General features: G+C 47.2%; 2 protein-coding genes and 1 long non-coding RNA gene across 4 annotated transcripts in view; 2 read left to right on the top strand and 1 right to left on the bottom strand.

Moving 5' to 3' along the window:
* Positions 1-23,623, top strand: part of LOC144178791 (protogenin B-like) — a 200,037-nt gene extending 176,414 nt beyond the window's left edge. Inside the window, exons 11-23 of one of the 2 annotated variants that reach the window (XM_077706906.1) lie at positions 684-836; positions 1,557-1,748; positions 2,867-2,992; positions 3,507-3,695; positions 4,685-4,801; positions 4,899-5,061; positions 5,253-5,383; positions 5,981-6,154; positions 8,109-8,267; positions 9,073-9,178; positions 14,026-14,182; positions 14,898-15,023; positions 15,213-23,623. In XM_077706906.1, coding sequence (XP_077563032.1) covers positions 684-836; positions 1,557-1,748; positions 2,867-2,992; positions 3,507-3,695; positions 4,685-4,801; positions 4,899-5,061; positions 5,253-5,383; positions 5,981-6,154; positions 8,109-8,267; positions 9,073-9,178; positions 14,026-14,182; positions 14,898-15,023; positions 15,213-15,467 — 2,048 coding nt within the window. In that variant the 3' untranslated portion in view covers positions 15,468-23,623. Of the gene's footprint in view, positions 1-683; positions 837-1,556; positions 1,749-2,866; positions 2,993-3,506; positions 3,696-4,684; positions 4,802-4,898; positions 5,062-5,252; positions 5,384-5,980; positions 6,155-8,108; positions 8,268-9,072; positions 9,179-14,025; positions 14,183-14,897; positions 15,024-15,209 lie in introns of both variants that reach the window. The other variant, XM_077706905.1, reaches the window with a different exon arrangement.
* Positions 9,730-12,583, top strand: LOC144178790 (uncharacterized). The gene has a single exon (XM_077706904.1). It carries the CDS (start codon positions 10,230-10,232, stop codon positions 12,162-12,164), a length of 1,935 nt encoding a protein of 644 aa, XP_077563030.1. The 5' UTR covers positions 9,730-10,229; the 3' UTR covers positions 12,165-12,583.
* The window catches only part of LOC144178792 (uncharacterized), an 11,511-nt gene continuing 1,536 nt past the window's right edge, over positions 16,567-26,541 (bottom strand). The window contains exons 2-3 of the long non-coding RNA XR_013324066.1: positions 17,556-17,674; positions 16,567-16,699 (exon numbers count right to left, since the gene is read on the bottom strand). This is a non-coding gene — a long non-coding RNA (uncharacterized LOC144178792). The remainder of the gene's footprint in view (positions 16,700-17,555; positions 17,675-26,541) is intronic.

Below are 26,541 nucleotides of genomic sequence, written 5' to 3'. Positions count from 1 at the left end.
GCGCACATGACACAACAAGCAAACACGCGACCGAGCGGCGCCGCGATCTCGCGAGCGGGCGTGGGGACGGTGCCAGAGCGGCGGCGCTGGGAGGGGGGTTCGGAGGGAAAACTGCTCTCCTCCTCTCCGCTTCCTCGTAAGTGGCATGGTTGACTCATTTTCTAAGGGGTGGAAGGGATGTGATGCGCATTGCGGCTCGCGGCGCATGCCATCGGCGCGGTGGGGTGGCGGCAGCTCGCATTTTCGGCGCGTGCCGGAGCCGAATTCAATTGTTATATCCGACATCGCGGCACTGGGGCATTGTAATAAGCGATTTATTTTGCCATAGGAAGCATATGAAAGTGGGTGGTGCCATAGTTGTTCATCGTTATATCCGATATATTGTTATAAAAGGCATCATTATAAATGGACTCGACTGTAGTACGAAATTCCAGTACTTCTTTTGTGTGTGTTTGGACTTCGTCTTTTCTACTGTCTTTTCACTTCCTTTTCTTTTTCTCAAATTTCTTGTTATAATACTGAGTTCCGATCTCTTGTACACACAATTTCTGAACAAGGTATTGAAAGTCCAGCCACATGCAACGTTATAATTTTTATGGGAAAAAAGAGAGGGGTCCGTTTTTTTTTCCACTTGCATATCCTACTCAACGGTGTTTGGTTGTTTGTTTTTGCTTCCCCCACAGGTGGCAACGAACTCCAGAAGGTGTCGGTCAACACATCTTTGGTCATTGAGAAGCTGATGCCGTTTACCAACTACACTTTCTACGTACGCGCATACAGTGGCAAAAGTGCCAGCGAGCAATCTGAGAAGCTCACCCAGATCACTGGAGAAGATGGTGAGCCCACTCACTTTTCTCTTTCTCTCTTTCAAGCTCACTATTTCTACCCATTCTCTCTCGTTTGCCATGAAAGGGTCACTCATGTCTCCTGTGCACACTTTGTTTTGTAAGGATTTTATAGCACCAATTTAAAGTTGCAGATGTTAAGTAAAAGCATGTGTACGTGAAAATCATTGAGCCGTGGATAACTCTTGTTTGTGCTCATTTGTCAAAAGGGTTGCCGTTGGTCAGATAGGACCTTACCGGGCTGCTACGATCAAATAGTCGGGTTTTTTTTTTTCGCTGGGGAAGTCTCATATCCTTTTTATAAGCTCAGCATTCTCTTTCTTCCCTGCATTCTTTAGCCATCCCACAAGCCTTAGTCGTGAACATTGGCAGTTTGATGCGGTCAATTGAAGAGAGCGAGATACGCTGGGGATAACAACCTCCACTGATAAAGAAACATTAGATGAGGCGATGTGACATTGGATGCTGGCCTGTTCTTGGAAGGGGTGGTCCCATATCATTGCCGCACCCAGCTGGTATGGCTATTACAGGGGTGCACACCAGTCGTTTTGCAGCACCCTTAATTTCTGCTCGCAGAGTAGTGCTGTCATTCTGTCGAACTCGCCACATTGTGGCTCACAGTCCTGTTGACTGACTGGTTGACAGCTGCCTAGCTCCGGCAGATGAAACCTGAACTCTCGGCCTCTGCACCGCTTTCTTTTGCCCGTGCAGTGCCGCTGGGAGCGCCCTCGGTGACCGTGACGAGCCTCACGCCCACGACCATGCACATCTCGTGGAGCGAGCTTCCGCCGTCGATCGCGAGGGGCCATATTGCGCGATACCGCATCCACTACCGCCTGCACGGCCAAAACTACAACAACGTCATGGACGTCAAGGGGAACGTCCGCGAGTACACCATCACCGGTTGGCATCCTTTGCTTCATGAGTCGTCTCCCTTGGTGTTGTGTGGCTGGCAGTTGCATTGGGTCGAGTTATTTAGGGCCTTTTTACCCGTACTGCAGGTTAGTGAAGGCCTAATGGATGCAGGGTTGTCAGGCTTGTTGCTTCCACAAAGTGGCTTAATTCTGTCATGGCAGGCTTGAAGCCTTAGGGGGATTTCCAGCCGAAAGAGCAGGAGGGCGATTTACTGTTCACTTGCAGAAACTGTGGTTACCAGCAGTGCTACTGGCCTGAGGTCTCCATGGCTTCTTGTCTTGTTTTTCAATGACATTCTGTGAGTGTGGCAGGATATGTTAGAGTAGGTCAATGTGCCACCTGTAGCACTGAAATTGCTTGCTGGCATTGACTGTGGAAGTAATGTAGATGATGCAATATTACGCAGGGCTCTGTATTTGGTCACGCAGCAGATGGCAGCATTTTTCGGACAGTGTTGTTTGCAGAATCTCATTCAACTGGGGCAGATTTAACATTTGACTCGGCCATAGACAAGCTTGTTTCAAACATCTGGTTTCAGTTTGCTTTTCTTTTTTCTTTTTTCATGTGCCCCCAAATGAACGGCATTTAAAGCAGCAGTTTCTCAACAGTACAGTCTTGGAATTTTAAACCTGGGTTCAAACATTTTGTGTTCAAAATAATCGCAGGTAGTTCCTTTTCAAAAATTGACATGTATTTCAGCAATACATTTAGTATCCCCCGGTGTATGCATTTTGCCTGCATATTGTTTTCCCTTAAATCTAGTTGTGCTCCCTGCTATCAAGATAGGTGCATTTTCACTACCATGTAGAGCTCCCGTTTTGGCTGCAAGTTCCTCGTTTAAACTGACACGTGGACTCATTATGCCTGGCGCAAAGCTGTGCTGAATTTTTGACAAATCCACTGTGCATGTGAATGCTTTTGTTGCACGAGTGAATGTGGTAGTAGTAACTTTTTCTTTTTTGAGGTGTTTGTGTTCAATTCAGCCTAAGAGAAAAATTTTCTCTGGCAGCTGCTGAAGCGGCATAATATTTACAGAAAGATCTCGGATTTCTGCAGAAACTCTAAGCCTGATGACTTTTTTTCTTTTTTTCCTTAATTTGCTACAGGTCTGGAACCGACGAAGGAGTATGACGTGCGAGTTATGGCTGGAACTGCGAAAGGTTTACCAGCTCTTTCGGATGAAGATTGGCCCTGGGTCACCTATGGCATGCCTCACAAGTCCTCCTCCATAAGTGAGTTTTGGCTTGCTTTGGAGAGAACTAGACTTGTGTGCAGTTTTTCAGCCAGGCATACCTACTTCACATAAAATTTCCTAATCTGCAAAACTTCCATGCCAAAAAAAGAAAAGGGAAGAAAGAAATGCTGTTCAGACTCTTATCTTGGCCTATTCAACCCCATTTTCCCAGCTGCAGTTGCTCATGTGCATAAAGCTAATGTAAGAACACTTGTTTCTTAACCTACCACGTGGGTTCTATCCCAGCCCCAGCGGCTGTTTACTGTTTCCCTCTTATTGAGGCAAAAGATAAAAATGCCCGTATGGCATAATTTTACATGTTACAGGTGTTCAGGTGGTTTCTGGAATATGAGCTTTGACCCAGAAAAAAAAAAAAAAATTGACAAATGCTGATCATTAAGTTGAAAAAGGTTGTTTTCACAAACAACTGCACCCTCCCGATAAAATGAAAGGAGGAGGAAAACGAGGAAAGGAGAAAGAGTGAAGGGTGGTGTGTGTGTGTGCAACTGCAGTGCCCCTGCCTCCAGTCCTGTACCTGATTGTGATCAACGCCACCACCCTGGAGGCCCGGTGGTCCGTGTCCCCCGAGGAGAGCAACCCGGTGTCGGGCTTCCGGGTGCGCTTCCGCGAGCAGGGCAGCCAGCTGCCGACACCCATTGTGCTGCCAAACTCCACCTTCTCCTACGTGGCCTACAACCTGAGTGAGTGGCTCGTGGCTCGACCTCTACGCCCCCCCCCCCCCCCCCCTTGCCACATACAGGAGCAGCAACGTCCACCTTGGAAAAACGGCCGGATTGAGTTCGGCGGCTTTGAGAGCGTTTCATTCATTTCATGGTTTTGCGAGGGAGGGAAAGAAACAAATATGGCCTACTCCGTGTTACAAAAAACTGTCATGAGTATTGTCATGAGTACTGTCACAAAGAGGCGGCAGTGTTGGTGCGCACTGCTCCACATTTTGTAGCACGTCACTGTTTTGGGGCTCATGTCATGCTCCCTGGGCACTGGCGACCACAGCTGGCCGACGTTCGGGCTATAAAGCAAGGGAGCGCATCCAGGCCGGTGCGACGAGAACAGTGACGTCAAGAGCGTTGTCCTGTCATGGCGGCCGCCTCAGTGTTTTTCGTCAAAACCAAAAGTGACATGAATAAATGAGGCCGTAAATAATTATTCACGCTGGTGTCGACCACATTACATGCCCTTCTCTGATTACTGGGCTGGTAGGCACCCATAGCAGCGGAAAAAAAAACATAATACGAAAATTTCGTGTCAGTACTCCTTTAAACCCACCGCCCAATGGGCAGCTGACATTGCACTGTAAGGATAGCCTTAATGTGATTTCCTGCAGACCACAGTTGCCAGTGCATGAGGAGGCTAATGCATTTCACCACAGATTAAGTGTAGCTGATTGGGGCATTTTGATGCATCGTGGTCACATACAGAGAGAGGAATCGCAATCTTATAGAATGGGAAAAGAGCAAGGATTCCTTGTTTCCCCCTGACAAAACGGTTTGCTTGGAGTCCTGCACACATCATAATGTGGCGTGCTAAAAAATGTGGCTACAGGTCAGTCTGTCATGTAACAGCACGTGTGCTTCTGGAGAGGCGAGCTCAAACGATTGTCCCTCCTTGCTGCTGACGTCTTTGAAGTTGGGCCGGCTGATTAGAAAGGGTGTTTCCCTTCTCTCCCCAGAACCTCAGACCTGGTACGAGGTGCACGTGTCATGCTTCAGCCACGAAGTGGACGGCCAGGAGGCCGTGCAGACAATCCTGACCCACCCAGAAAACTTGACCTTGGAAGGTGATGTGGGTAGGTGCCGCGTCCTCTGTGCTTGCCGAACTCTGTCTGGCTGTGGTTGTGCATAGTGTGTCGTCTCTGGAACTCGCTTATTCCATTGTCTTCACAGAACCCCCTGGTGGGCTGGAGGCAGAGCCCATGTCGCCACGCTCCATCCGCCTCTCCTGGAAGCCGCCGATGTCGGTCCGCAACATTGTCTACTACACGGTCCGCTACAGTGCAGTTCACCCCAAGAACCGTGTGAACTCTTCCTTGGTGCAATATGTGCGAAGGTGAGGAAGAAGAAGGAGCACGTCTTAGAGCTGCCAGGCATTAATATGCCAGCTGTAAAGTAACCGCTTGTTCTTGTAAAGTGGTCGACGGCTTACCGTGCTTGGTTCTGGAATTTCCTTGTGATCCAGCACCCATTTACTATGTTTTCTTCCCTTCCCTGTTTCTTCTTCCCCTTTCCTTGGTACGCCAGCACGACCCCCGAGGTTGTGGTGAAGGACCTCCAGCCGTACACGCTGTACGGATTCGCCGTGAGGTCGCACGAGGCTGACAACCGCCCTGGCCATTTCAGCCAGCTCATTGAGTGCCGGACAAGCGAGGACAGTAAGGGGCCCCCTCCCTCTCCCTCTCGAGAACCACAGAACTGGTACCGTACAAGCAGGGGCATGAAATGTGTGCTTGGTGTGAATGCTAGATCGCATTGTAGCATTTGAGGCGCAAAATGAGCTACTTGGGGTGCTTGTATGTGTGGTGCTTGTAGGTATAAGTTTATCAAATTTGTCATTGAACAACTTATACGTCGTGTGAGCTGTTGCACCAACCCTGACAACTGGTTTTGTCCATCACCGGTCTTCGTTATGCCATATAGAAGCGAGCAGATGTCTGCAGCTCCACCAATTAGGGGGCGAATTTTTTCATGTGCCACCTGGTGTACAGTGCACCATTTGGCAAACAATGCACTGGTAGTCTCGTGTGGTTGTTCCCACAGCACAATTATGTCATGCACTGCGTTGCTGCGCACCAGTCTCAGGAGACCCGGACCAAGTCGTTTACCAAACATCCAGATGCCTTCATGGGGCCTTTAATGTACTGACTTAATGGGCGGGGTTATCCAGACATAGCCCGGCCTACTTGTGATGTAACACCAGTGGAAATGCATCATGTATTTTAACTTTCCTTGCGTCTTTCTTGCACCACCAGAGCCGACGGCCCCTCGGGACGTCACCTGGGTCCCCATCGACCCGGGCTCCATACGGCTCAACTGGCTGGTGCCAGAGTTCCCCAATGGCGTCATCCAGGCCTACCACATCTTCTACAATGCCACTGCACTCGACTCTGCACAAGCAGACAAGTGGCAGACAAAGAAGGAACCAGGTTAGCAGGCTGAGCTCTAACCAGACTTCTGTCTGCATAATTCCTTGAAGTGTACATGATGTCTCTTCCATTGTTTCCTCCTTCCTTCTTCCTCTGCTTCGCCACCGGAGCATTCATGCCCCCTCAGAAAATGAAGCCATTCCCTCTCTCTGGCCTGATGCGCTAATAATTTGAAATGCATGCCATCTGTAGGCTCTTTAGAGTTGCGGGAAGCGGAAAACAAGAGGCGTGCGTAATGAGCTTCCTAGGAATTTGGTGGGTCTGAAGAAGATGCCTCCACGATGTCAAAAATTTTCACCAGAGTAGCGTTTTATCTCTTGCTTAGGTGTCAAAAGAAGGAATTTGTCTAAAAAAAAAAAAAAGGCGTTTGTTGAGTGTATTGATGTCGACAAAGGGACATGCAAAAGCTATGGTACAGGGCACACGTTATGTCGCAGTCATGTTTCTACAGATCACATGGCTGTGAGTTAAGTGCATGAGGGCTAGATTTTGCTGGTTTTCTTTTCCTTCGGTACACCTTGTGCTGTCCTCAATGAAAATGTGCCGGCATAGAGAGTCGAGCCCGCTTGCAATGGAACACTGACTTCGTTCGTTAAATCTGCTGTTTGATAGTAAGCATTCGCTGCGCGATAAAACGCAGTGCACATATTGCGGGTGCACCAACGTGGACATGCTGTGTGGCCAGCAATGGCTTGTAACTAGCTACGCCTGTGAGGCGATGCAGTTTGTTCCTGCTACAGTCAGTTACCGAACACCAGAATGGACCACCTGGCGTAAAGAAACGTTACAGGTGTGGGGAACATAGCTGATAATGTGGGTGAAAACTGTGCTTTGAATCCTCATCCTTGCCACTATGGAGAGTGGCCATCGAATAGCAACCGCAATAGTAAGCTTAAACCCTCCTAGGCAGTGAGGCCTGGCTGCTGTGAACGCTTTGAAACTACTGCCACTGTCGCACCCCTCCCTATTGGCACAAATAGTCAGGCTCCACCTACGCGACGTTCCCTGATTGGAGCACTGCTCACAATGTGCTCACCGTTGTGTGTATAGAAATCACTGCCGGAATAAAATCGTTCGGATAAAAAACAAAACAAAAAAGCTCTGATGCTTCATTTGGGAAAGTGCAACAGCAGGCTTCTCACGTCAGCTTGAAAAATGGCTCAGTGATGCTTGAAAATCATGACTGATGACACCGCATTATAGGAACATGTGGAACGAAACTTACTTCGCTTCACGCTGCGTGTTACTCATTGGTTTCAAAGACTTCAATTTTTCCCTCCTTCCTGTTTGGTATTGCCCCCCAGCTGAACTGGAGAAAATGGACAGTGTCACAACCACTTTCCTGCCAATGGCCAGCCTAGAGGGGAGAGATGTGTGCTCCGCATAAGCTGTTAACCCAGCAAAACACAAACTTTGTGCACATCTCCCTTATCTCGCATCTTCCCCTGGTGTTGTCTCTGTTCTCTTGGACTCGCTCCCTCCATGCTTTGGTGGAGAAAGTTGTTGGGGGGGCAACCCGGAACCCGTGACAAGGACGCCCTGCCTTGTCCGCATTTGCTTTCACCTTTGCTGTTTTCTTTTGCTGTCTGCCTTTAGCGCAGCACGGAAGAAGACAGCGTGACCTTGCACAGTACATCTGAAACTTGGCATGCACAGAAAGCCATTCGAAGTGGAGACTGTGAACATCCAAGTTGCACTCTCACACATTCTTTCCGTCTGGCACTAGTGCCTTTATGTGTACAGTGACGGTAGTGCTTTGTTCATCCGTTATGACGGAGCATTCGTGTCAACTGTGGCTTTTATGGGTGGGCTCAACATTAGATTTAGCCCTTTACCAAGCATTTTCTGTGACACGTCATCACCATTGACACATGAGTTTGGGGATTGGAGCATATTGTTATCACTACCAGGTTGGTCCCGTTGATTGTTTTCCTTTTTCTTCCCTTCCTCCCAGGCACTCACCTGACGTCCATACTGAATGGGCTGTCCATCAACACGGTCTACTCGCTGCGCATGCAAGCCCAGACGGCGGCCGGTTTGGGCCCCCTGACTCAAGTGATCAACTTTGTCATCAGCGTCCCATCACGCAGCACCATCTCTCCTCATCCACAGGGTTCGTCGCTGTGCTTGCCTTTTCGGGGGGCGCCAACAAGAACAAACTCCAAGGCAGCCTTGGGGCATAGATGACACTTTTATTCCAATAAGAGAGCGCATGCTGAAATGAGCAGTGACAATCACATGCACTCGCAAGGTGTTTACAAAATTTTGCTGCCTCATTTTGTCCTGAGTAGATCTCAAACAGGGAGTGCTATGTGGAAACCTGCTCCTCTGGGATCTAGAAGAGAAACTCCACAGGATAGGTGGCAAAACAAGTGGATGGAGAATACTTTTTATCTACCCATGGGACAGCAATGCATGCATGTCTGGGCTGAAAAAGGGAAGAAACTTGTATTTGGTACGTGCGAAAAATGCCACTGTGCTTGTCCTGTGGCCGCAGAGAATATCCACGATTTGGTTGACTTGGGTCCTAGGCAGAGTTGTTTGTAGGCAGAAAGCAACATGTCCAATCAGGCCACGGCATAAGCAGAAATTTTTTCCAGGGGATGAAGCCTTTTTCGGTGCTTCTGTTATAATCTGCCGAAAGTGAGGCCACAGTGCAGGGTTTCTGACCAATGAGCAGAATGCCAGAATGCGTGACTTTCCTTTACTAATAGGAGAACATGCTCTCGTACCACTGGTCATTCCAAAAATACAAAGATGAAACTGGTCTTGGAGATTGGAAGACTCACAGAGCAAGCCGCCCAGTACTGTACCCTGGCAACCATGGTGTCATGAGCATGTTTTATAGCAACTTGTGTGCCCCTGTGATGGGGAGCCATGTTCACAGATGATGTTTTTCGCCTGTCTCTTGCATGCAGCTGCGGGCCAGGAGGCCAATGACCCATCTTTGGGGATCCTGTTGGGTGTCCTGGCCGGCTTGCTGTGCATGGCTGCATGTGCCATCGTCATCCTCTACAAGAACAGGTGAGGCCTGCAGCCATTGTTTAATTAAGTTTACGTTTTTTCACTGCTCAAGATCTGGCTTTTCCTATTGTATTGGCTACACATATGTAGTTGAACCTCGATTTAACGACGCAACCAGGACCCACGAATTATTTTGGTTTATTGAGAACTTTGCAACATTGAGAAACCTATTTATAAGGGGGGACGCGGCTTTCAACTTAGGAAAAATGACCAAAACATCGTTTTGGGTTTTATCAAATCAAGGTTCAACTGTATTCAGTATGACTTGGCACAGCATACTGAATATCCTGAAATTTGTGCATGATACAGGATTATGTAACAATATCTTGATGAAATTGACGAAACTTGGCTGCATTCTGTTTTCAGAGTATTCCAAAATAGCTTGTGCAAGTGCTCGTTATGGAATATTCTGTCAATTAATGCATCATTCAATATTTGGTTTCGCCAGAGCTTAGCTATTTGAAAATTTCAAAGTATCTAGCAATAACGAATGCAGTTAAACCTCGACATAACCCGCAAAATATTTTGTTAAACTGAGGACTTTGTAAGCTTAAGGGGGGACACGGGTCTTTGGGACGAAAAAATCGCGAAAAAGTCGATTTTTTGAAAACAAGATTTTCGAATTCCGCAACTATTATTCTCTCTATGTGCGAAGTTTTGTGTCTCGTGAACCAGTATTTAAAACGTTATATTGATTTATAACGCGCGTGGGAGCTGAATTTTTGCTGAAGCCGATGCAAAAACGGCCCTACTTTCGCGTTGTGCGGCGGTCGTACCGCATGCCTGATCGCGGCAACCTCGGTATCGTTTGAAAGAGCGGCTTTTCTTCTTTTTTTTCGCGCCACAACTGCCCCCGTGCAGACATTGTCCGAATAGCAAAACGGCGCCAAAAACCCCCGCAACTAGCGATCCCATTCGCCGAGAGAAGGCACGTGACCAAATCTCGTCTCCTGATTGGCAGAGCCTGGTTTGCATCGTCTGCTCTGGTAGTGCGAGCGCATCCGAGGCGGCTCCATCTTGCTTATCGTGTTCGCACCACAAGCAAAGAGCCATGCCGAAGGCCCAGCTAAAGTTTGCTACGAGGCACAAGTTTGGGAAAAAAGCGAAGCGGTTCTTGTACAACTTCCACAAGAGTCCTGCAGTAGCGGAGGAAAGCGCCGGGCCTGACGCGCTACCCGCGCCGAGCTGCGCGGAAGCCACCGCCGACGACGTAGGCCTAACGGCCCCACCAGTCAGCGGAAATGCTTTGGAAAGCGGCCGTATGAGACGCGACACAGTGATGCTGCAACCTGAAGATTTGCTGCAGAGAGAGGTGGTTGCACACGAACAGTTGAAAGTGCTTTCTTCAACTCCTGCAACTGAGCGGAAATCCAACTTGTTCACGAGCGCCGACGACACTCCTCCCGGCCCACCTGACGAGAGCAGCTTCGTGATTGCGAGTTTGGACTGCGTCAACATGTTGCTGTCGGCTGTAAAGTGCAGCGTTTGCGGTGACAGCGTGACATTTAGAACCGGCGAGCGGGCGTACGGCCTTTCCGTAAAGATGGTTATCGCGTGTGCGACCTGCGGTGATGTTGCCTCGGAGTGGAGCTCTCCCCGCGTGAACAGCGATAAGAAAGTTAATCCGTTTATCGTGAACGTTCTCGCCGCGCGAGCGATGCAGGCTACGGGAAATCGCCAAACCGCGCTGAACGATGTGTTTGCTACAATGAACATTTCTCACCGCGGGCTGCACACCAAAACGTGGCAAGGCTACGTGAAGGAGAAGCTTGCGCCCGCTGCGACTCGCGCTGCCGACAACGTGATGGCCGAAAGTGCGCATTCAGTGAGAAAGCTCTACGACGATCTGCAACTGGACAACCCCGGTAACATTTGTGTTACGTACGACGGGTCGTGGATGACGCGAGGCCACTCGTCTCACATCGGCGTCGGCGTGGTTATCGAACTCTTTACGGGATTAGTTCTAGACTTCGTCGTGCTGAGCAACTTTTGTGCTGGGTGCGAGCGCGGGCCAAAGGTAGGCGACCCAGCTTACCAAGCTTGGAAGGACAATCACGTCTGTCAAAAAAACACTGAAAAGAAGGCTGGTGAGATGGAGGTGGAGGCCGGTCTCATCCTCTTTGAGAGGTCACTGCAGCTGCACAAACTAAGGTACACCACAATTCTGTCAGACGGCGACAGCCGCACCTACTTGGCGTTGGTGGATGCCAAGGTGTATGGTTTTATTCCAATCAAGAAGGAAGACTGTGTCAATCATGTGAAGAAGAGGATGGGCACCACCCTGCGTAACCTGCTTGCAAAAGGTACGGGCTCGGCATCTGAGAGGCTCGGTGGCAAGGGTCGGCTAACTGGCGACCTTGTCACTACGCTCAGTTCTTATTATGGCTGGGCATTGAAATCGCACAGTGGCGACGTCAGGGCCATGCACAAAGCGGTGATGGCCACCTACCACCACATCACTTCAAACGACACCGTGTCCAACCACAGCCTCTGCCCACCAGGCCCGGACTCGTGGTGCTGGCAGAACGCTGCCAAGGCGAAGGGGGAGCCCACTCCAAAACACAGATACAACCTGCCACCTCACGTGTGCGAGGCTCTTCTACCTGTGTACAAGCGTCTTTCGGACGAAAAGCTCCTGCAGCGCTGCCTGCAAGGCAAAACGCAGAACTCCAATGAGTCCCTCCACTCCATGATATGGGCCCTGGCACCCAAGGAGAAGCACGCGTCGCTGTTCACTGTGCAAGCTGCTGTGGCTGAGGCGGTGCTGAAGTTTAACGCAGGCAACGAAAGAGCCTCGGCTTCCATTCTCAAGCAACTTGACCTGAACCCTGGGCTTGCCAGCACGAAGCGTATGGCAGAAAAAGACCGCCGTCGAGGATCCGCCTCTGCACGCAAGCACAAGTCAGCTGATGGCATGCAGCGAGCTTTCAAGAAGCGCCACTCCGGTGCCTCCAGTCAAACAGATTATGTGCCTGGTGGCTACTGACTCCATACCAGTGTAAATACACTGCAATTTTGTTGTTGTTCTCACTGAAAACGAGTCTGCTGTTTCTTTCTTCATTTTCTCAAAACACTAATTTTGGCCTGTCTGCAAACTTGCGGAAGAGCTATCTCAGCTCTCAGGGCACACAAAACTATAATTTTTGTTGTGCCATGGAGCAGAATGTGCAAAGCACACAATGGTAGGAACAGAATTTTTATTATATGCGTCGAAAATTTTTTATTTCGCTCTGAACCAGACCTCATGGTGCCAAGTTTTGAACAACAAACTTTAAACTGCCATAAAATCACTACTTGTGGCCTTATCAAAAAAGTACTCCTAACATTGTGTTCCTTGTGCTTTCTAGTACATTTTGGTGTGAAGAAAACAACTTTCAGTTAGTTAGGCTTTTTTCTACTAATTACGCAAGAAATCACTAATTAATGTTCATTATATTAAAAACTAATTGGCACAGAAACAAAATAAGTGCAGATTTGAGATCAGCACAGCAAACTACATCAGGGAGTCAAGTGTCATTGCAGTTGGTAAAAAAACAAGGAAGATAGGTTTAAGACCAGTGTCCCCCCTTAAGAAAGCATTAGATTATAGGCAAAGGTAGGGGAAATTGTATTTGTTGGTTAATTTGAGAAACGCACAATATCAAGTATGGTAAAATCAACATTTAACTGTATGGACGGTTAGGCTGCTTGCTTCCCCTAAAAAAATGGTGCATATTTGGGGTGTGCTTTGTACTCGAGGCAAGTCATAGTCGTAGCCTGTGTATCGTTTTTGTCTCGTAGTGGCTTTGTGTCTCTAAATGTGCTCGATCTGGAGCTTACCTTGTGCAATGCCTTTGTATTTCCTTTGTCAGCTCACTCCTGTGCCGTTTGATGGTCAGACTCTTCTTTGGTGAAGAAGGGAGCATATAAGGCGATAACAGTCATGGCAGGTGTGCTTTGCAAATGCAGCGGTGCTTTTTGCAGCCAACATCATCTTCGCATAGAGTGATAAACTTTAGTTGGCACATTGTGAGTTTCCGCTGGTAGAAACTGTGGCCAATGAACAGCATGAAATTTGCCTCTTTTTTTTTTTGGTAGTGCAGAGGGAGGGGAAAAAAAATAGGAATTTTCATGACCAATAATAAAGGGCATGTTTATTACGCAAACATACTTGAAGAACTTGTAACGGTGCAAATATAAGAAGAGCTAACATAATTAGCTGTATATCTTTAGTATACGTGAAATTTACTTCCACAAACAAAAAAAAAAAGAAAGAAAAAGAAAATGGCTGACCGATGGAGTGCAAATCCTGTTGTTGCGTTTTAGGTGCTTGTGTCATGAAACGGTGTCTTGTGGTGTGCTATCAGAACCCAATTCAGGGCGGCTGCTGAAAAAATCGTAGCTATGTCTACAGCTTGGTGTACCAAGTGCAAAGCTGGTCTCAAGACCCCAATTAAGGTTTTGCGAATAACTTTGCATTTGTTGTTGAAGTTCCGCTGTTGCATGTGTTGTGAAAACAATAAATCACCGTTGTAGTTCTCGTTAAAGTGTTGGTTTGTGTTTTTGCTGCTGTTCCTTGCTGCTGGTGTTGGTGTTTTTGCTGCTGATGGCCGCTGTTGGTTGGTGTTTTTGCCATTACTTTAATTATTTGAAGCAAATCGCTGTTCACTTCGAAGCCACGAATCTCTATTTGCACATGCCTACGAAAGAGTACACATGTGGAGCTCAAGTTGAGAGGAAACGGAAATGAGCAGGTGATATGTAATGCCAACAGGTGGCAGAGTTGGCTTGGGGAATGGAGTTGACAGTACTTTGTCTGTAATTGTCTTTTTGCGTGCATACGAGTTGTGCTCCCTCCTCGCTCGCAGCAAGTGCGCGGGCACCGAGCAGCAGGGATCGTCGTCCTCCGGCAGCCAGTCGTGCTTTGCGGCCTTCTTCGGCCAGTGCAAGACACCCGCCCCAGCACGGGAGCTGGAACTCCTCTCGACGGCATCTCAGGGCCCGGGAAACCACCTGGACACAAAGGCAAGGCCTGTTTCTCGCCACACTTCTCGGGTGGGCCGTTGAACTGTCAGCGGGGTGCCCACAACTGCTTCCAGTACCGCTAGCTTGTTGTTCAGCTTGCTAGGTTGCGTGCCTTTGCCAGGAAAACAGCGCACTCGATAGGGAACATGCATACTGGCCGTGTGACTTGGCACCCCTCTCGTGATTCTTCACCATCGATGGGGGCTCAGGGTGTACACAGTCACGGGCAAGTCTTCAAACAAACAAGCCAGGGCTGGGCGCATCTTGTCCGGTGGGCTGGGCTGTCACTGCAACCCAACGTGGTCCTGCAATCGTAGCAGTGCACAGTTGTAGGTGCTGCTGCTCAAAGTGCTTTCCATGCATAGCACACAGGAACGGGACACAAAGAAGGGATGCAGACACAGCGCTGACAAACAACTGCTAGTTGCTAGTCACCACTTTGTCCGCGTTCCTTCTTTGTGTCCTGTTCGTGTGTGCTATGCATGAATGTTGGAATACCAACTAGCCCACCAGACGACGCCAGTGAAAGGGCTGTGTATCGAAACTCTTCCGCATCTCAAAAGCAGTGTGCGCATTGCTCAGCTGACTGCATATGCCTCCATTGAGACCGCGATATTCTTCTATTACACTTCTATTACACCTCTCTGTACCTTATCTACTTGTGCACAACACTCCAAATATCTGTGGTAAAATACAGCCTTCCCTCTACCTACAGGGTGGCTACCCCGGAACACAGTGCAATGGCAAGACAAATGGACACGCCAGGGGAAGGCAACCAAATGTTCCCAACGGACATGTGGGAAACGGCAGCGCTGTCTGCTTCGTGAAATCTTCAGGCACGGTGAGTCACCAGCTATACCACGGCTTGGATTGCCCGCTTTGACTGATTAGTAGATTCAAGAATTCCCATTGCGAGCAAACAGTTTTCCCTGAATAACAGTTGAATACAACAGAATACAACTGTAACACTTGCGCTGCTCTAGTTGTGTGCCACCCTCATATCCCCGCCTCCTCCTCTCGTCCGCAGCAGCCCAAGGCCGGCAAGGATCCGGAGTCCCTGCTCCCGCTGCCCCGCCACCAGCACCGCTACACCGCCCACGACTGTGCCGTGCAAGAGGAAGGTGGGGTGTGGGACCCCGAAGCCGTGCCGGCACCCACACCGCTTCTCGGCAGCGACCATTCTTCCTCCTCAGCGCCAAGCTGCGCACCCACAGAGGAGCGGACGGCCAGCGTGACGTTGCACGCTGCCGAAGAGACCAAAAACCTCATGGGATCTACTGTGTAGAGCCATGCTGTCGTGTGCTAGGGGATGAGCTGAGCTGTACAAAGACAAAGGGCCACGCGCCCGTGCCTAGGTTCTTTGCAAACAACGCCGTGCGCGGCCTGCATCGAAGGGCTGTCCGCGAAGGTTGGAGCATGAAAACGGGTTGAGCCGGTGAAGGTAGTCGTACCTAGGCAGAGGCGGTCTGGTGTTTTACTCCGTACAAATTAGTTTCCGAGCTCATTGGCTGCCAAAACGGAATGCACGTTGGGAATGTGCATGCCACTTGTCCTGGATGTCCCTCGTGATGAGATGGGGGCAACGGTTGTATGCAAGGAACCTGGCGCGTGGGCGGGGTCGGCCTCATTCGCCCGTGGCCTCGGAGCAACTTGATGGCCTGGTGTTAGAATGGGAGCACTTGTGAGACTGCTCATCACTTGTCGGGAGTTTTAGAACACGTAACACGAGCTTATGTTGGCGGTGGCAGCACCAAGGGCAGTCTAGCGGGGGGAAATGTTGTCCGTGGGAGAATGCCAGCGGCATCTGAAAAATTGCACAGTTGATTTAACTGTCTGTTGGGCCGACAAATTCGTGCTTAAATCGGTTGACGACAGGTGACTGAAAACTACGTCTAGCTTCATTTCGGGGTTGCCTACTTGCCATATTCAGTTCCCCATTGTACTAGGCCCAGGGCAAGAACTGAAGCCTCGATGTTTTCAAGCTAAGGTTCTTAGTGTAAGTTATAGTATTTCTTTGAAAGGAGATGCCGTGTGAACGTCTTTCCCGTCAACATTTTTCTGTCGCTGCTACTTGCCCCAAAACTGCGACGAAAATTTCCAAGAGAGGCGACCTTTTTTATGCGCCCCCGTGCCACGGGGGGTAAAAAAGGAAGCATTGGAAGCAGCGGAAACTTCGAAGACGTGGGGGAATCTCATTTTGCGGTGTACTTCGTGCTCAGATTACTCAGAATGAACTCATCACACATCCCTATGTATAGTGAACACAGAGTTGAGCTGAAACTGGAAATAATAGTGGGGACAAGGGAAAAAAAAAAAATCCCTGCACACAAAACAAACAACAAAAAAGCGGGTATTTTTTGTTTACTGTTTCCATTTTTTACATAAGTGTATATTTATACAACAGTGCTACATCATTTCCAGTGTCCGTGCGAGCGTAGCAGGAATGCTGCTGACATTTTCTTTCAGCTCTCTTGCTCTCTCCGATGTGCTGAATCAGTAGAAAGGAGGACTTCGGGGCTTAAAAAAAAATAACAACAAAGCGCTTCATTGCCAAAATCCGTGCCTGACACAGAAACATACAGGCTAACACCTCAGGGCACCACCCTCCCACAAGTCTGCTATCATCACTCATTGCAACCAATAGACCGGCGAGGGAAACTCACTCGACAAAGCTCTAAAGGCATGTGCATGCACCCCTGACTTCCATCTTGTAAATCCACCGTCGACATTGCGGCATGCCACAGGAGATGAAAACTAGAAGCCCAAGCGATTTTCGAGCTATTCCAAACATGGCTTTCAAGTGAGCAAGCTTTCATTCAGACGCCTTTTATTTTGTTGCCCCTCTCGAAGCATTTAAATCGTGAGAATCGTAAACAGCCCCCTCTTGCACACATGCACACACTCACTCACACGCAGACATGCACATAACTGAGGTGCGTATTTCGCACAAAGCACGTGTTCAGTGTACAAAAAGAGCCGCTTTTTCCCCCTTCACCCTCGCATAGGGACTCCCACGAACAGAGTCCCTGCTAAGGTACAAAGTACTGCATTGCCCCAGTACACCAAAGACATGACGGCCACTTGCTGTCGTTTGATACACACACACAAACACTGCAGCCGGCAGGCAGCTTAGGGTGGTACTTTTGTTTTTAAAGAACGCTATATATTTTCACGGGCATGTTTTCTAAGAAGTCGTAGATATGAAGTCTCCGTAGCGCGTGCCGAGCTTACAAACAATTTTATCCGGAGAAATTTGAGCGGGGCATATAGTGTACAATTGCCGCAGTGTTTTGATTGAGGCTCATGGATTTGACGCTTTCTTTGTGTCAGGTTTGATTGGGGTGAAAGGCGAGGTGGTGCAAATTTTACGTACCTCGGCGAGGCTTCACTTGTCACCACAGAGATGCGCACGCATGCTGTGGAAGCGGAGAATCTCTCATCGTTTTTCTTCCTCGGTCTCTTCCCTTGCCTCTGCTCCAACTCGTATCCTCACTGCAACCGGCAAGAGGATGAGAGCGAGAGAAAGGTCATAGGCATGCAACGACAGTGTATATACAATTACAACGCGTACCTTGTCACAATGCTCAAACAGCGCCCACCATCACCTCATGCACGCGAGAATTCTTTTCCGCCATCTCATTCTCATGACGCCATTGCTGCGAGCCCTGGATGTACAGTTTTCCTCCTCTTCATCACTCATGTACGGTGCCAACTGCATTGCTTCACATGTCAGCACACGTGTAGTCATTCAGGGGAGGAGGAGGAGAAGGGTGTCGCTCCCTTTTCCCCGCCCCCTTCTTCTTCAAAGGCAAGTTAGCCAAGGTTTCTGTGTGTGGGCTGCTAAGATTACACCAGGCAGTGATGCGGGCTTGGAGGAGTGAGAGAGGAGAAAGGATCTGCTAAGGACACGAGAACCGGAGCAGACATTCATTTTTCTTTCCCTGTGCGAAGTTGTCGTTGGCCGTGAGAACGAGCTTTATTCGTGACTCATTTCCGGGAGGAGCGAATCGAATTGCATAACAAAGAAAAGATGGGAAAGAAAGAAAGAAAACGATGCTGCCTTTGCTTTCCTCTTCATTTTCGCATTTGCCTCACAGATTGTCCATTCCAGCAAAGAAATCACTCCCACAAAAAAAGATATATATATATATATTTTACATTGAAGTACTAGCTTAAACTCAGGTGCTTTTGGTGCATGGAACTCCGTTGGAGCATGCCGTGCATTATTGTTAGATAGCTTATGGCTTAAAGGCTGCTGAAGCAGCTTGCTGCAGTTGGGTGAACGTCTCATCTTTGCCAGGGTAAAGAAAAAAAAAAGAAGAAGAACAACCGATGTGTTTCTCACGTGGCAGCTTATGTGCCTCGTAACAGAATAGATGCTGAAAACGACGACGAGAGAGCGGAAAGACTCAGACGACGAGACAAACAGCACGCAGAAAGAAAGAGAGAGAGAGAGAAAAAAGCCACAGGACAGGAAAACGACTGGTCTTGAGTGCACACTGATTTGCCACAATCAGACTCATTATTGTCCACTTGTTTCCTGTGCCTTACAGTGTTAACAGTATAGCCTGCGGGACGCAGTGTCGTACATAGAGACAGAAAGAGGCTCGGGAGGAAAGAAGAAGCGTGCTGCATAAACACTGTGCAAGCGGCTTGACCCCAAAGAGACCCTGCTGTCGCAGAGATAGATTTCTGCTGGGCCCACACCATGCAATCGCCTGCAGGGAACTGCTGAGCAGAAACGGATGAACGTAACGGTGTACTTAAGAAAGATGCGAGAAGTAGAGCTGTTGCGTTCACTTTCCACATCCTTTTCCTCTTTTCTCTCTTTTGCTTAAATCTCTCTCTGCGTTTGACCCAAGTTATGTACTGCCTTCTTTATCGACTAGAAATTCGGCATTCTCTTTTCCCCCTTCAGCGCTGACTTTTCTCTGCACCTACTTTAGCTATTAGCGGATGGGTCCAGTCTGCACGTGTTAATATTTTGCCATGTTGTACTCATCAGTTGGCCCTCCGTGTGGGGTGGAAGTGTGGCTTCAAGGGGAGGGAAGGGTGTCTGTTTGGTCTTCCTTTTTTGTGTGTGTGTTTGTGTGTGGTGTCCGCTGAGAAGGTTTTGTTTTGAAGCCAGCTATTTTTTCAATCTTATCTACCTCAATTTGTTTTATACCTGTGTGTATGTGTAGACTACGTCATGTTTTTTTGTGTCAATTGTATTCATTGTTTGGCGGATGGCTTAGCAAGGGCTATTTCTCAGGGAAATATGTAAAGAAGAACAGAGGAGATGGTGGAGAGAGAGAAAAAGGGAAAAACAAATCATCGAGCCTCGTGGCTAATGCCATTCCGCCTGCGTATGTTATATATAAGCATTGTTTTGTCATCACTTTTTTTTTTAATGAGCGTTCCGTTTTTCTCTTTCTTGGCGCCTGTGTTTTGTGGTACGATTGTAACATGGAGGTGGGAACGGCGGTGTAGAGTTGTGTTGTCACTTGCTCGTACACACGAGTGTATCCGCTCGTTAAAGCTTTTCTTCTGTTTTTTTAGGAATACTTCTCGACATTTGGACACCGCTTCAGTTGTTCCCTTCGTTTATTCAGCTCCTTGTTTGGTGTCAGCGTCTTCTGACGAAAAAAAGAAAAAGGAAAAAAAAAAAGGGAAGAGGGGTGAAGAAAAAGACTTGTACAGTTGAAGAGACTCAGACTCGCTTTGTATCGCAGCCAAGATGGATAGTCTGTGAGGTCTTGACACGGAGTTTGCATATATCCTTACCGCATGTGTAATTTAATGCATACGCGCGCGTTCGTTTTTTAAGTGTCTCTCGGGATAAGCGCATTTTTGACAGGTGTTGAAGGACTACTCCCACGGCATGGCGGCATGATTGTACGCTGCGAAACCAAGTTGTAGTTGCCCGTAAATGTCGTGCTCCAAGTGAAACTCGCATTTCTGCACCTCCCTTTTTCTGTTACTGTCGATTCGCAATAAATTGGCACAAGGTTACCTCATGGAACACCTAAAAACTTCCCGGGCAGTCACACTATTTCGAAAAGTCTCGTATAAGGAAAGGGTATAAAAAAAAGTGACACATGGAAGTCTTTGTCCCTCTGTGGGGGTGTAAATCACTCCAATTTCCAAAGAAGCTGCAAATAGGATTTTGTTCAGCACCCAGGAACAGCAGCATCCGCTCTGTTGTTTCAAGGGGAGAAACACAAAGATGATGGTGTAAACACTAACAAGCCTGGCATCTCTGAATTAAGCGTAGGTCTACGCCTCATTCCACACCCGAGCTGTTCATTCCAGCATCACCATTCGTTGAATCTCATTTGCAGGCAAACTCACCGTTTCTCCTCCTCCCATTAGTATCTTTAACCGTGCCGTGTGTCCAGCGACTGCAACCGTGACAGCGCAGTCATGCAGTCGGCCGTGCCGTGGGGGGCGTCATTTGCAGAGCATGGCCTAGCTTGTATCTACCGTTACGTGGTGTCCTTTAGAGTGTCGTGTCTCAGAGTAACCAGTGTGGTTAGGTTGTCAGATGTCGTGTCTGTCGTGCGGTGGGGGGCACACTGCTTGGCGTCTTGTTTCTCTCGCACCAGGCGAACACACAGCTACTATGCGTGTGTCTGAGGAAAGAATCTGTTGAAGTGCCCACCACAGGCCTGCTGTAGCCTCTGTAAAGCCTCAGAACGCACCGCTCGGGGCCCCACCCCAGCTGCTACTGCTGTAGCAAAAGGGGAGGGGGGTATGCTGCGGCAGGAATCTCTGTTGTGGCGGAATCTGCTTTGCGTGCCTAAAAGAAAAGCGGGCTGTCCTGTTGAGACCAAACTTGTCGCGAGAGATTTAACCGTCCCTTTCCTACCTCGGGCTTTGTTTCGGTAGGAGCTGGTCGTCTAGTGAGGGTGGCATTCTTACCTGCCGTGACTCTTAAAGAAGCGGAAAACATGGAATCGTGGGCAGTTTCCCCAAGCATCGTAAGCAGCACAAAATGGAAGGCAATAAATTCAGAGCCGGCGATGCACATCTGGGTACAGATTATTACTCAGCTTCTTCCAGTCTCGGTGGCCTGCGAGGGGATCTGTTCCAAATGAAGGAATGCGACAAGTTTGGTCTGAAGGGCAGCCGGCAAGTGCGCGCATTTTTGGGCTGTTGTGACCGTGAAAGCTGCAAAAGGGAAAATGCAAAAGAAAAGGGAAACTTGAAATGACAAAACGAGGGTTTAAAAACTGTGGTGTCAAAGCAAGGTACTATGAGGAAAAAATGTCTCGGCAAGAACGCATATGTGCCTTAATTTGTACGACCTGTTGAGTTGTTATATTTATTTCGCATTCCCCTTCTTTTTGTGGAGGGACACTCATGACATTGTTTTTTTTTTTACTATTACTATTATTATGTTATTATGATCTTGTTCATCTTGGCTTTTAGGTAATATGTTTGAGCTGGATGAACCCCTACCTCAGTAATGAAACTTCAGTGCTAATACTGTTTTCAACGCTTACATTGCCACATTTTTTAGTTGAGTTGAAAAAAAAAATTTCCTCCTAAAAGGGTCAGCATATTGGGTATCGATGAATCGTCTGCCGTTTTCGCAGCAGGTGTTGAGAATTGGGACTCTGTGCAGAATTGCAATTAGCTCAATTTGAGTGCCTTTGTGATTCTGAATTGCAGCTGTGCAGTGGGGCGGTGCAGCAGAGCAGCGCTTGCAGCTTAGCGTGCGGTGTGTTGGCATGCTCTTAACTTCGGCCACGGAAGCTACAACTGCTGAGCGGTCATTGTGTAACTATGTAACACGAAGCAGCACAGCTTCAGTTTAACCACTGAAGCACATGCTGAGAGGTTACCAGAGCACCCAACAAATTCAACCATTTAAAAATGGCCACTTCTTAAAGGTTCATTAGGCACACAGCATGTTTTCTTGTTATTAAAAAATATGTGTATAGTGCATTTAATTTGACATTGACATTGCCCGTAAAAACAAGTGGATTCAAAATGGCAGTAATAGAGTGTTGTTTAGACACGGAAGAAACTATATTGTCAGTTCTCTTAAAAATCTGCTACCTTTACGGCAAAGATTCTTCTGATAAGCATACAGCCATTATTGCGCCGCGAAGCAGTCACTTTTACTTGCCAGACGTTATTGAGCAGGTATTATTGTTACATTCCCTGGCATTGTTTCGGCCGCTTTCGTGTAGACCAACCAAATTTGTGCTTGTAACAAGCCTCCGTGAATACGTAACGAAACTGGCACTGTGTCGAGCTGGTTAGCGTAGTTTTTTTGATAACCCAAGCGCTACACTTAACACTCCAGATGTTTACACTCTTGCCAGCTTAAAGGTACAAATACAATCCACTGTGCTCTGCACCCGTTGCAGCTCAGCCTTTCTGAAAAACGCAAGAAATTCGCAGCGGCAGTATGTCGAAGTGCATTGCTTGGGATCAAAAGCTATATTCCACCTATTCCTAAACCCCCATGCTGTTCACAGAAGAAACCGTTGTTCCTCATTTTAAGACATGTTGATGATGTGTTTATTAAACACCCTGCAATGAAAAAGCGCACTCTTTTAGTTCAGAGCTAGTTTTACCCTTGTTATTTATTGACTGTTATGCAAAAAAAACAACAAAGAATTAAACCACCACAACCATGCTTGTGCAGTGATGCTTGCCCATTGCACACAAGTGCGCAAGTTTTACGGTGCGAAAAGCAGGAAAAAAAGCATTTCAGTTGGTGGAACATTGGTGGTCTTCGTGTTTGCGGATGGCCTCCGTGGGTTTATTGCTGTATTTACCTTTCCAGCAAAGCCGTTCTGTTGTTTACATGCACATGTTTGTATTGACGCCTTTACAGCATTGGTTTGCGTGTTTTCACGAAGAATTTGTGAATGATTACATGTTATATCATTTCCATCATGTATCTACACAAAATGTGGTGATGCGAGAAGAAACATGACACAGCAGAACATGTGTATGAAGAATGCGTTCAGTAACTTTGTACAGCAAATTCTGGTCCTAAGCAAATGTATTTAATTTTGCCAAGATGGCAGAGTGCAAAAACACCAAGACATAAGGTACAAGACACGCATTGTGCTGCACCTAGCAGTTGCTCCTTTCTTTTTTTCCTTCCCCCACGACTCTCCATCTGATATATCTTACACTGTGCATCTGATGAAGACAAATTCAGTATTTATTTTCGTAACTTATGCATATTACGTACGTAGTCATTACCAGATGGTAACTAGCAGCTTATATGCATTCTCTGTTCTCCCATATTGAATCGAGTTCCATGTTGGTGCTATGTGTGTTTCTTCCGTGTGTAATGTTGTGTAAGACAATTACAGTGACACAACATTGGCAGTGTTGGCATGGCGCATAACCTAAAATTTTATGATTTTCAGCAAATATATATATATATATATATACTGCTGATATGATTAAAAATGTAAATATTGCCTTTTACACGTCTCGTTGTGAGATTTTTCTCCTGGTTAGCTTTTCCGGTGCAGGCTGCACACGTTGAAGCAGAACCAGGGCCAGTATAAAAAAGTGATATCTGGTCTGTGTGGTAGACCGCAGTAATTACTTCTGGTTGTACTTTAACAGGTGTGTTATGAGCCCTGGTTTCAACAAATAAGTGCTTTGCCAGAGGTTGTCACGTCGCTACAGCCATTGCGACCGTATCGGTTGTGTTCACTGGCGTGGCATGCATGCGGGCAACCATGTGTGCGCGTCGTCACTGGCTACGCCGGGCTCCGCAAGATGGCGGTACTTGTTTATGCTAAGCACAAGATATTTGTAGGACGTTCCAAACTGTACCCAACTGAATGCCAACTAATGCTTTAACTTCAGTGTGAGTGTGATGAATAACATGTCTGTTGACACCACCGCCGAGAATTTGGTTGAAACGGGGCAGATGCACACTGGTGTTCCATGTGCAGAGCACTTTATGGGCTTGCCTTGTCGTCATAGCTCACTAACGGTTGATTTCAAGCGACTGCCGGAATTAAGTAGTGCAGCAAGATAGGGGACCCAATTAGAGCCTGGTGTACCGTCGTCACGGCGTCACACTGAGGCTTCGAAAACCATGCGGTTTAAATAGTCGTGAACCTCGTGAACCACTGTCGCTTGTCATACATCTCCCCGTTGTGTAGCACAAAGAAAACTGCAGGTACAGGCAAAATCTGCGTATATAACCGGCAGACCCTGCGTTCATTTAGTTAGGAATGCTTGTTGGGTTGTTTTTTTCGATAGTAAGCGAAAAAAAAAAAGCGGTCGCGCAAAAAAAAAAATGGCACATTTGAAATGACGCAGAAAGGCTCTGGCCGCGCGAGAAAAACATGGCGCATTCAAAATGACGCAAAACAGCTCCAGCATACGAAATTAAAGCGAGCACAAAAGGAACAGAACTTCTGCTGGCACAGCTTCAGGCAGGAGACACGCGAGCAGTGCGAAGGCGGGAAATTTGAATAGCATATTCATCAAGAGAGAAGCGAGACAGGGTGGCGAAGAGTGTGATGGGTGGTAGCAGTGAGCGAATAACGGTGCCACCACCCATTATGGCGAATCGCTGCTCTGCACTTCCGACAGCTTTCATGTTGAGTGGAACGCCTCTGATTTTTTTCTTTTTATGTGAGGTGCGGGTGCACTGGTGCAAGCCATGCCATGTCTGTACTGCTGCCAAGCAAAGAAATTATAGACTGTTTCGCACAACTTGAACCGAAAAGGTTGGACCAAGGTAGGTAACTAGTACCATCATTCAAGTTGGATGTATACCATGGCGCACTGCATTTATATTTTGATTAAATAACAGACTGCTTAGGATGAAATAACTTAATTATACAGTTCAAAAGGACGTAGAATGGGGCTAGTTGGTGGTTCTTCATGTACAATTGCGCTAAGTATATATTTAGGTGTCCCCTGTTTCTGTCGTCTTTTTAAATAAACAGTTGCAAGTTTGCGCCTCGTCCCTGTCCGTTAGTGTCCTTTCGTCTATATGCTTAGCTCAATTGAACATGAATAATTATATAGGTTAGTCAAACCAAAATTTTTACTTCAATGTTTTAGGGCATCAAAAAAAATATATGCCAAGCACCGAAGTTTCTTCGATGCACGCAAAGAACATGTGGCACTGAAACGAAATATTGGGAAATGTCAATATGGCACTTTATTGCAACTATGAAGATCCACATTGCAGCTATGAAAATCCATATTTGCTGCCAGGAGTGCTGTTCATCATAGGAATTCCTTATCGGGCATGGTGATAGCTGTGGTGCCATGCTTGTTGATGTGCTTTCTGGTAATACGTTATGCAGTAGTTTCATGGTGAATGTTTTGTACTGGGTTCTCACCAAAATTGCTTGCATCTATCGAGTCACGTTGACGAAGAGTTGCATGCGCTTGCTTCAGAGCTTGTACAAAATGCTCCGTAGCTCTCGAATTAACATATTTGGTAACGGGGAAAAACTGTACTGAAATTGGCCACTAAGATGACTAAATGCGTTGAGTTTTATTTACTTGGCAGTGTTATTTATAATTCATTATTAGTTCACAGTGAAGTCTTAAACGTTACAGAAGTCCTGTCCACTGCCAATACAAGGCCACGTACGGAAGGAGTATGCTTACAGAAAACGGCTGTAACTCTTTTTATCAAAACTATCCCGAAACAAATTATATGAGAATCAATTTAGAAATAATTTTAAGGAAGTGTCTTCATTCGATCAATATAATAAATCACCATATATAGCTCGATATAGTATTGTAAGAGCTCTGAATTTTTTTTCTTTTGTATTACAAAGGATGTACGCGTCCTAAATGACATGCACGGTATACTTTGTTTTCGCTTTATTCCAGTGCACTGCAGCAACAGCAGCTGCTGGCAGGCCCCAATATGATCAGCCGCTCGTTCGTAATAGCTGATTTCATGAGAAATTGAAGATGCATGTAACTCCATTCTTTTTTTTTTTTTTTTCATTTTAGGCGAGCCAAGTGCACATCTGTTATACTAGTGCGAAAGTCAACTCTATTTACCAGAAACGCGGGTACGCTGTAAAAAAAAAGGTAAATTGTGACGCGAATGACGTATTTGCGGTGGCTTGCAGCAACCTGTTCTTGGCAATCTAAAAAAAATTTCTAGTAAAATTTGTTTGAAACTGAAAACCACCAATCAGCATAAGTTTAATTTTGAATCCTGCAAGCAACAATGAAACAATTCGGAAATAAATCTAGATGAGGTTGTTCTCTTTGACGCCTCCTATCTCAATATCTGCGACAGTGGCCAACTTGTGATGCGCAGGCAGTGTCACCATGCATTCTTAAACACATCGTCAAAGGATGGCTTCTCAAACAAAAAAATTTGGAAAAAAAAATTGGCTGGCGAT

Source organism: Haemaphysalis longicornis, unplaced genomic scaffold (assembly GCF_048455015.1).
Source record: "Haemaphysalis longicornis isolate Haplotype H1 unplaced genomic scaffold, Haemaphysalis longicornis Haplotype H1 scaffold_4, whole genome shotgun sequence".
In the NCBI taxonomy this organism is placed as follows: domain Eukaryota; kingdom Metazoa; phylum Arthropoda; class Arachnida; order Ixodida; family Ixodidae; genus Haemaphysalis; species Haemaphysalis longicornis.
Note: the sequence above shows the minus strand (reverse complement) of the source record. Positions and strands in the feature narration are given on the sequence as shown.

Excerpts from the sequence above, each read along its gene's own strand:
- LOC144178790 (XM_077706904.1), top strand. The coding sequence starts at position 10,230 with ATGCCGAAGGCCCAGCTAAAGTTTGCTACGAGGCACAAGTTTGGGAAA.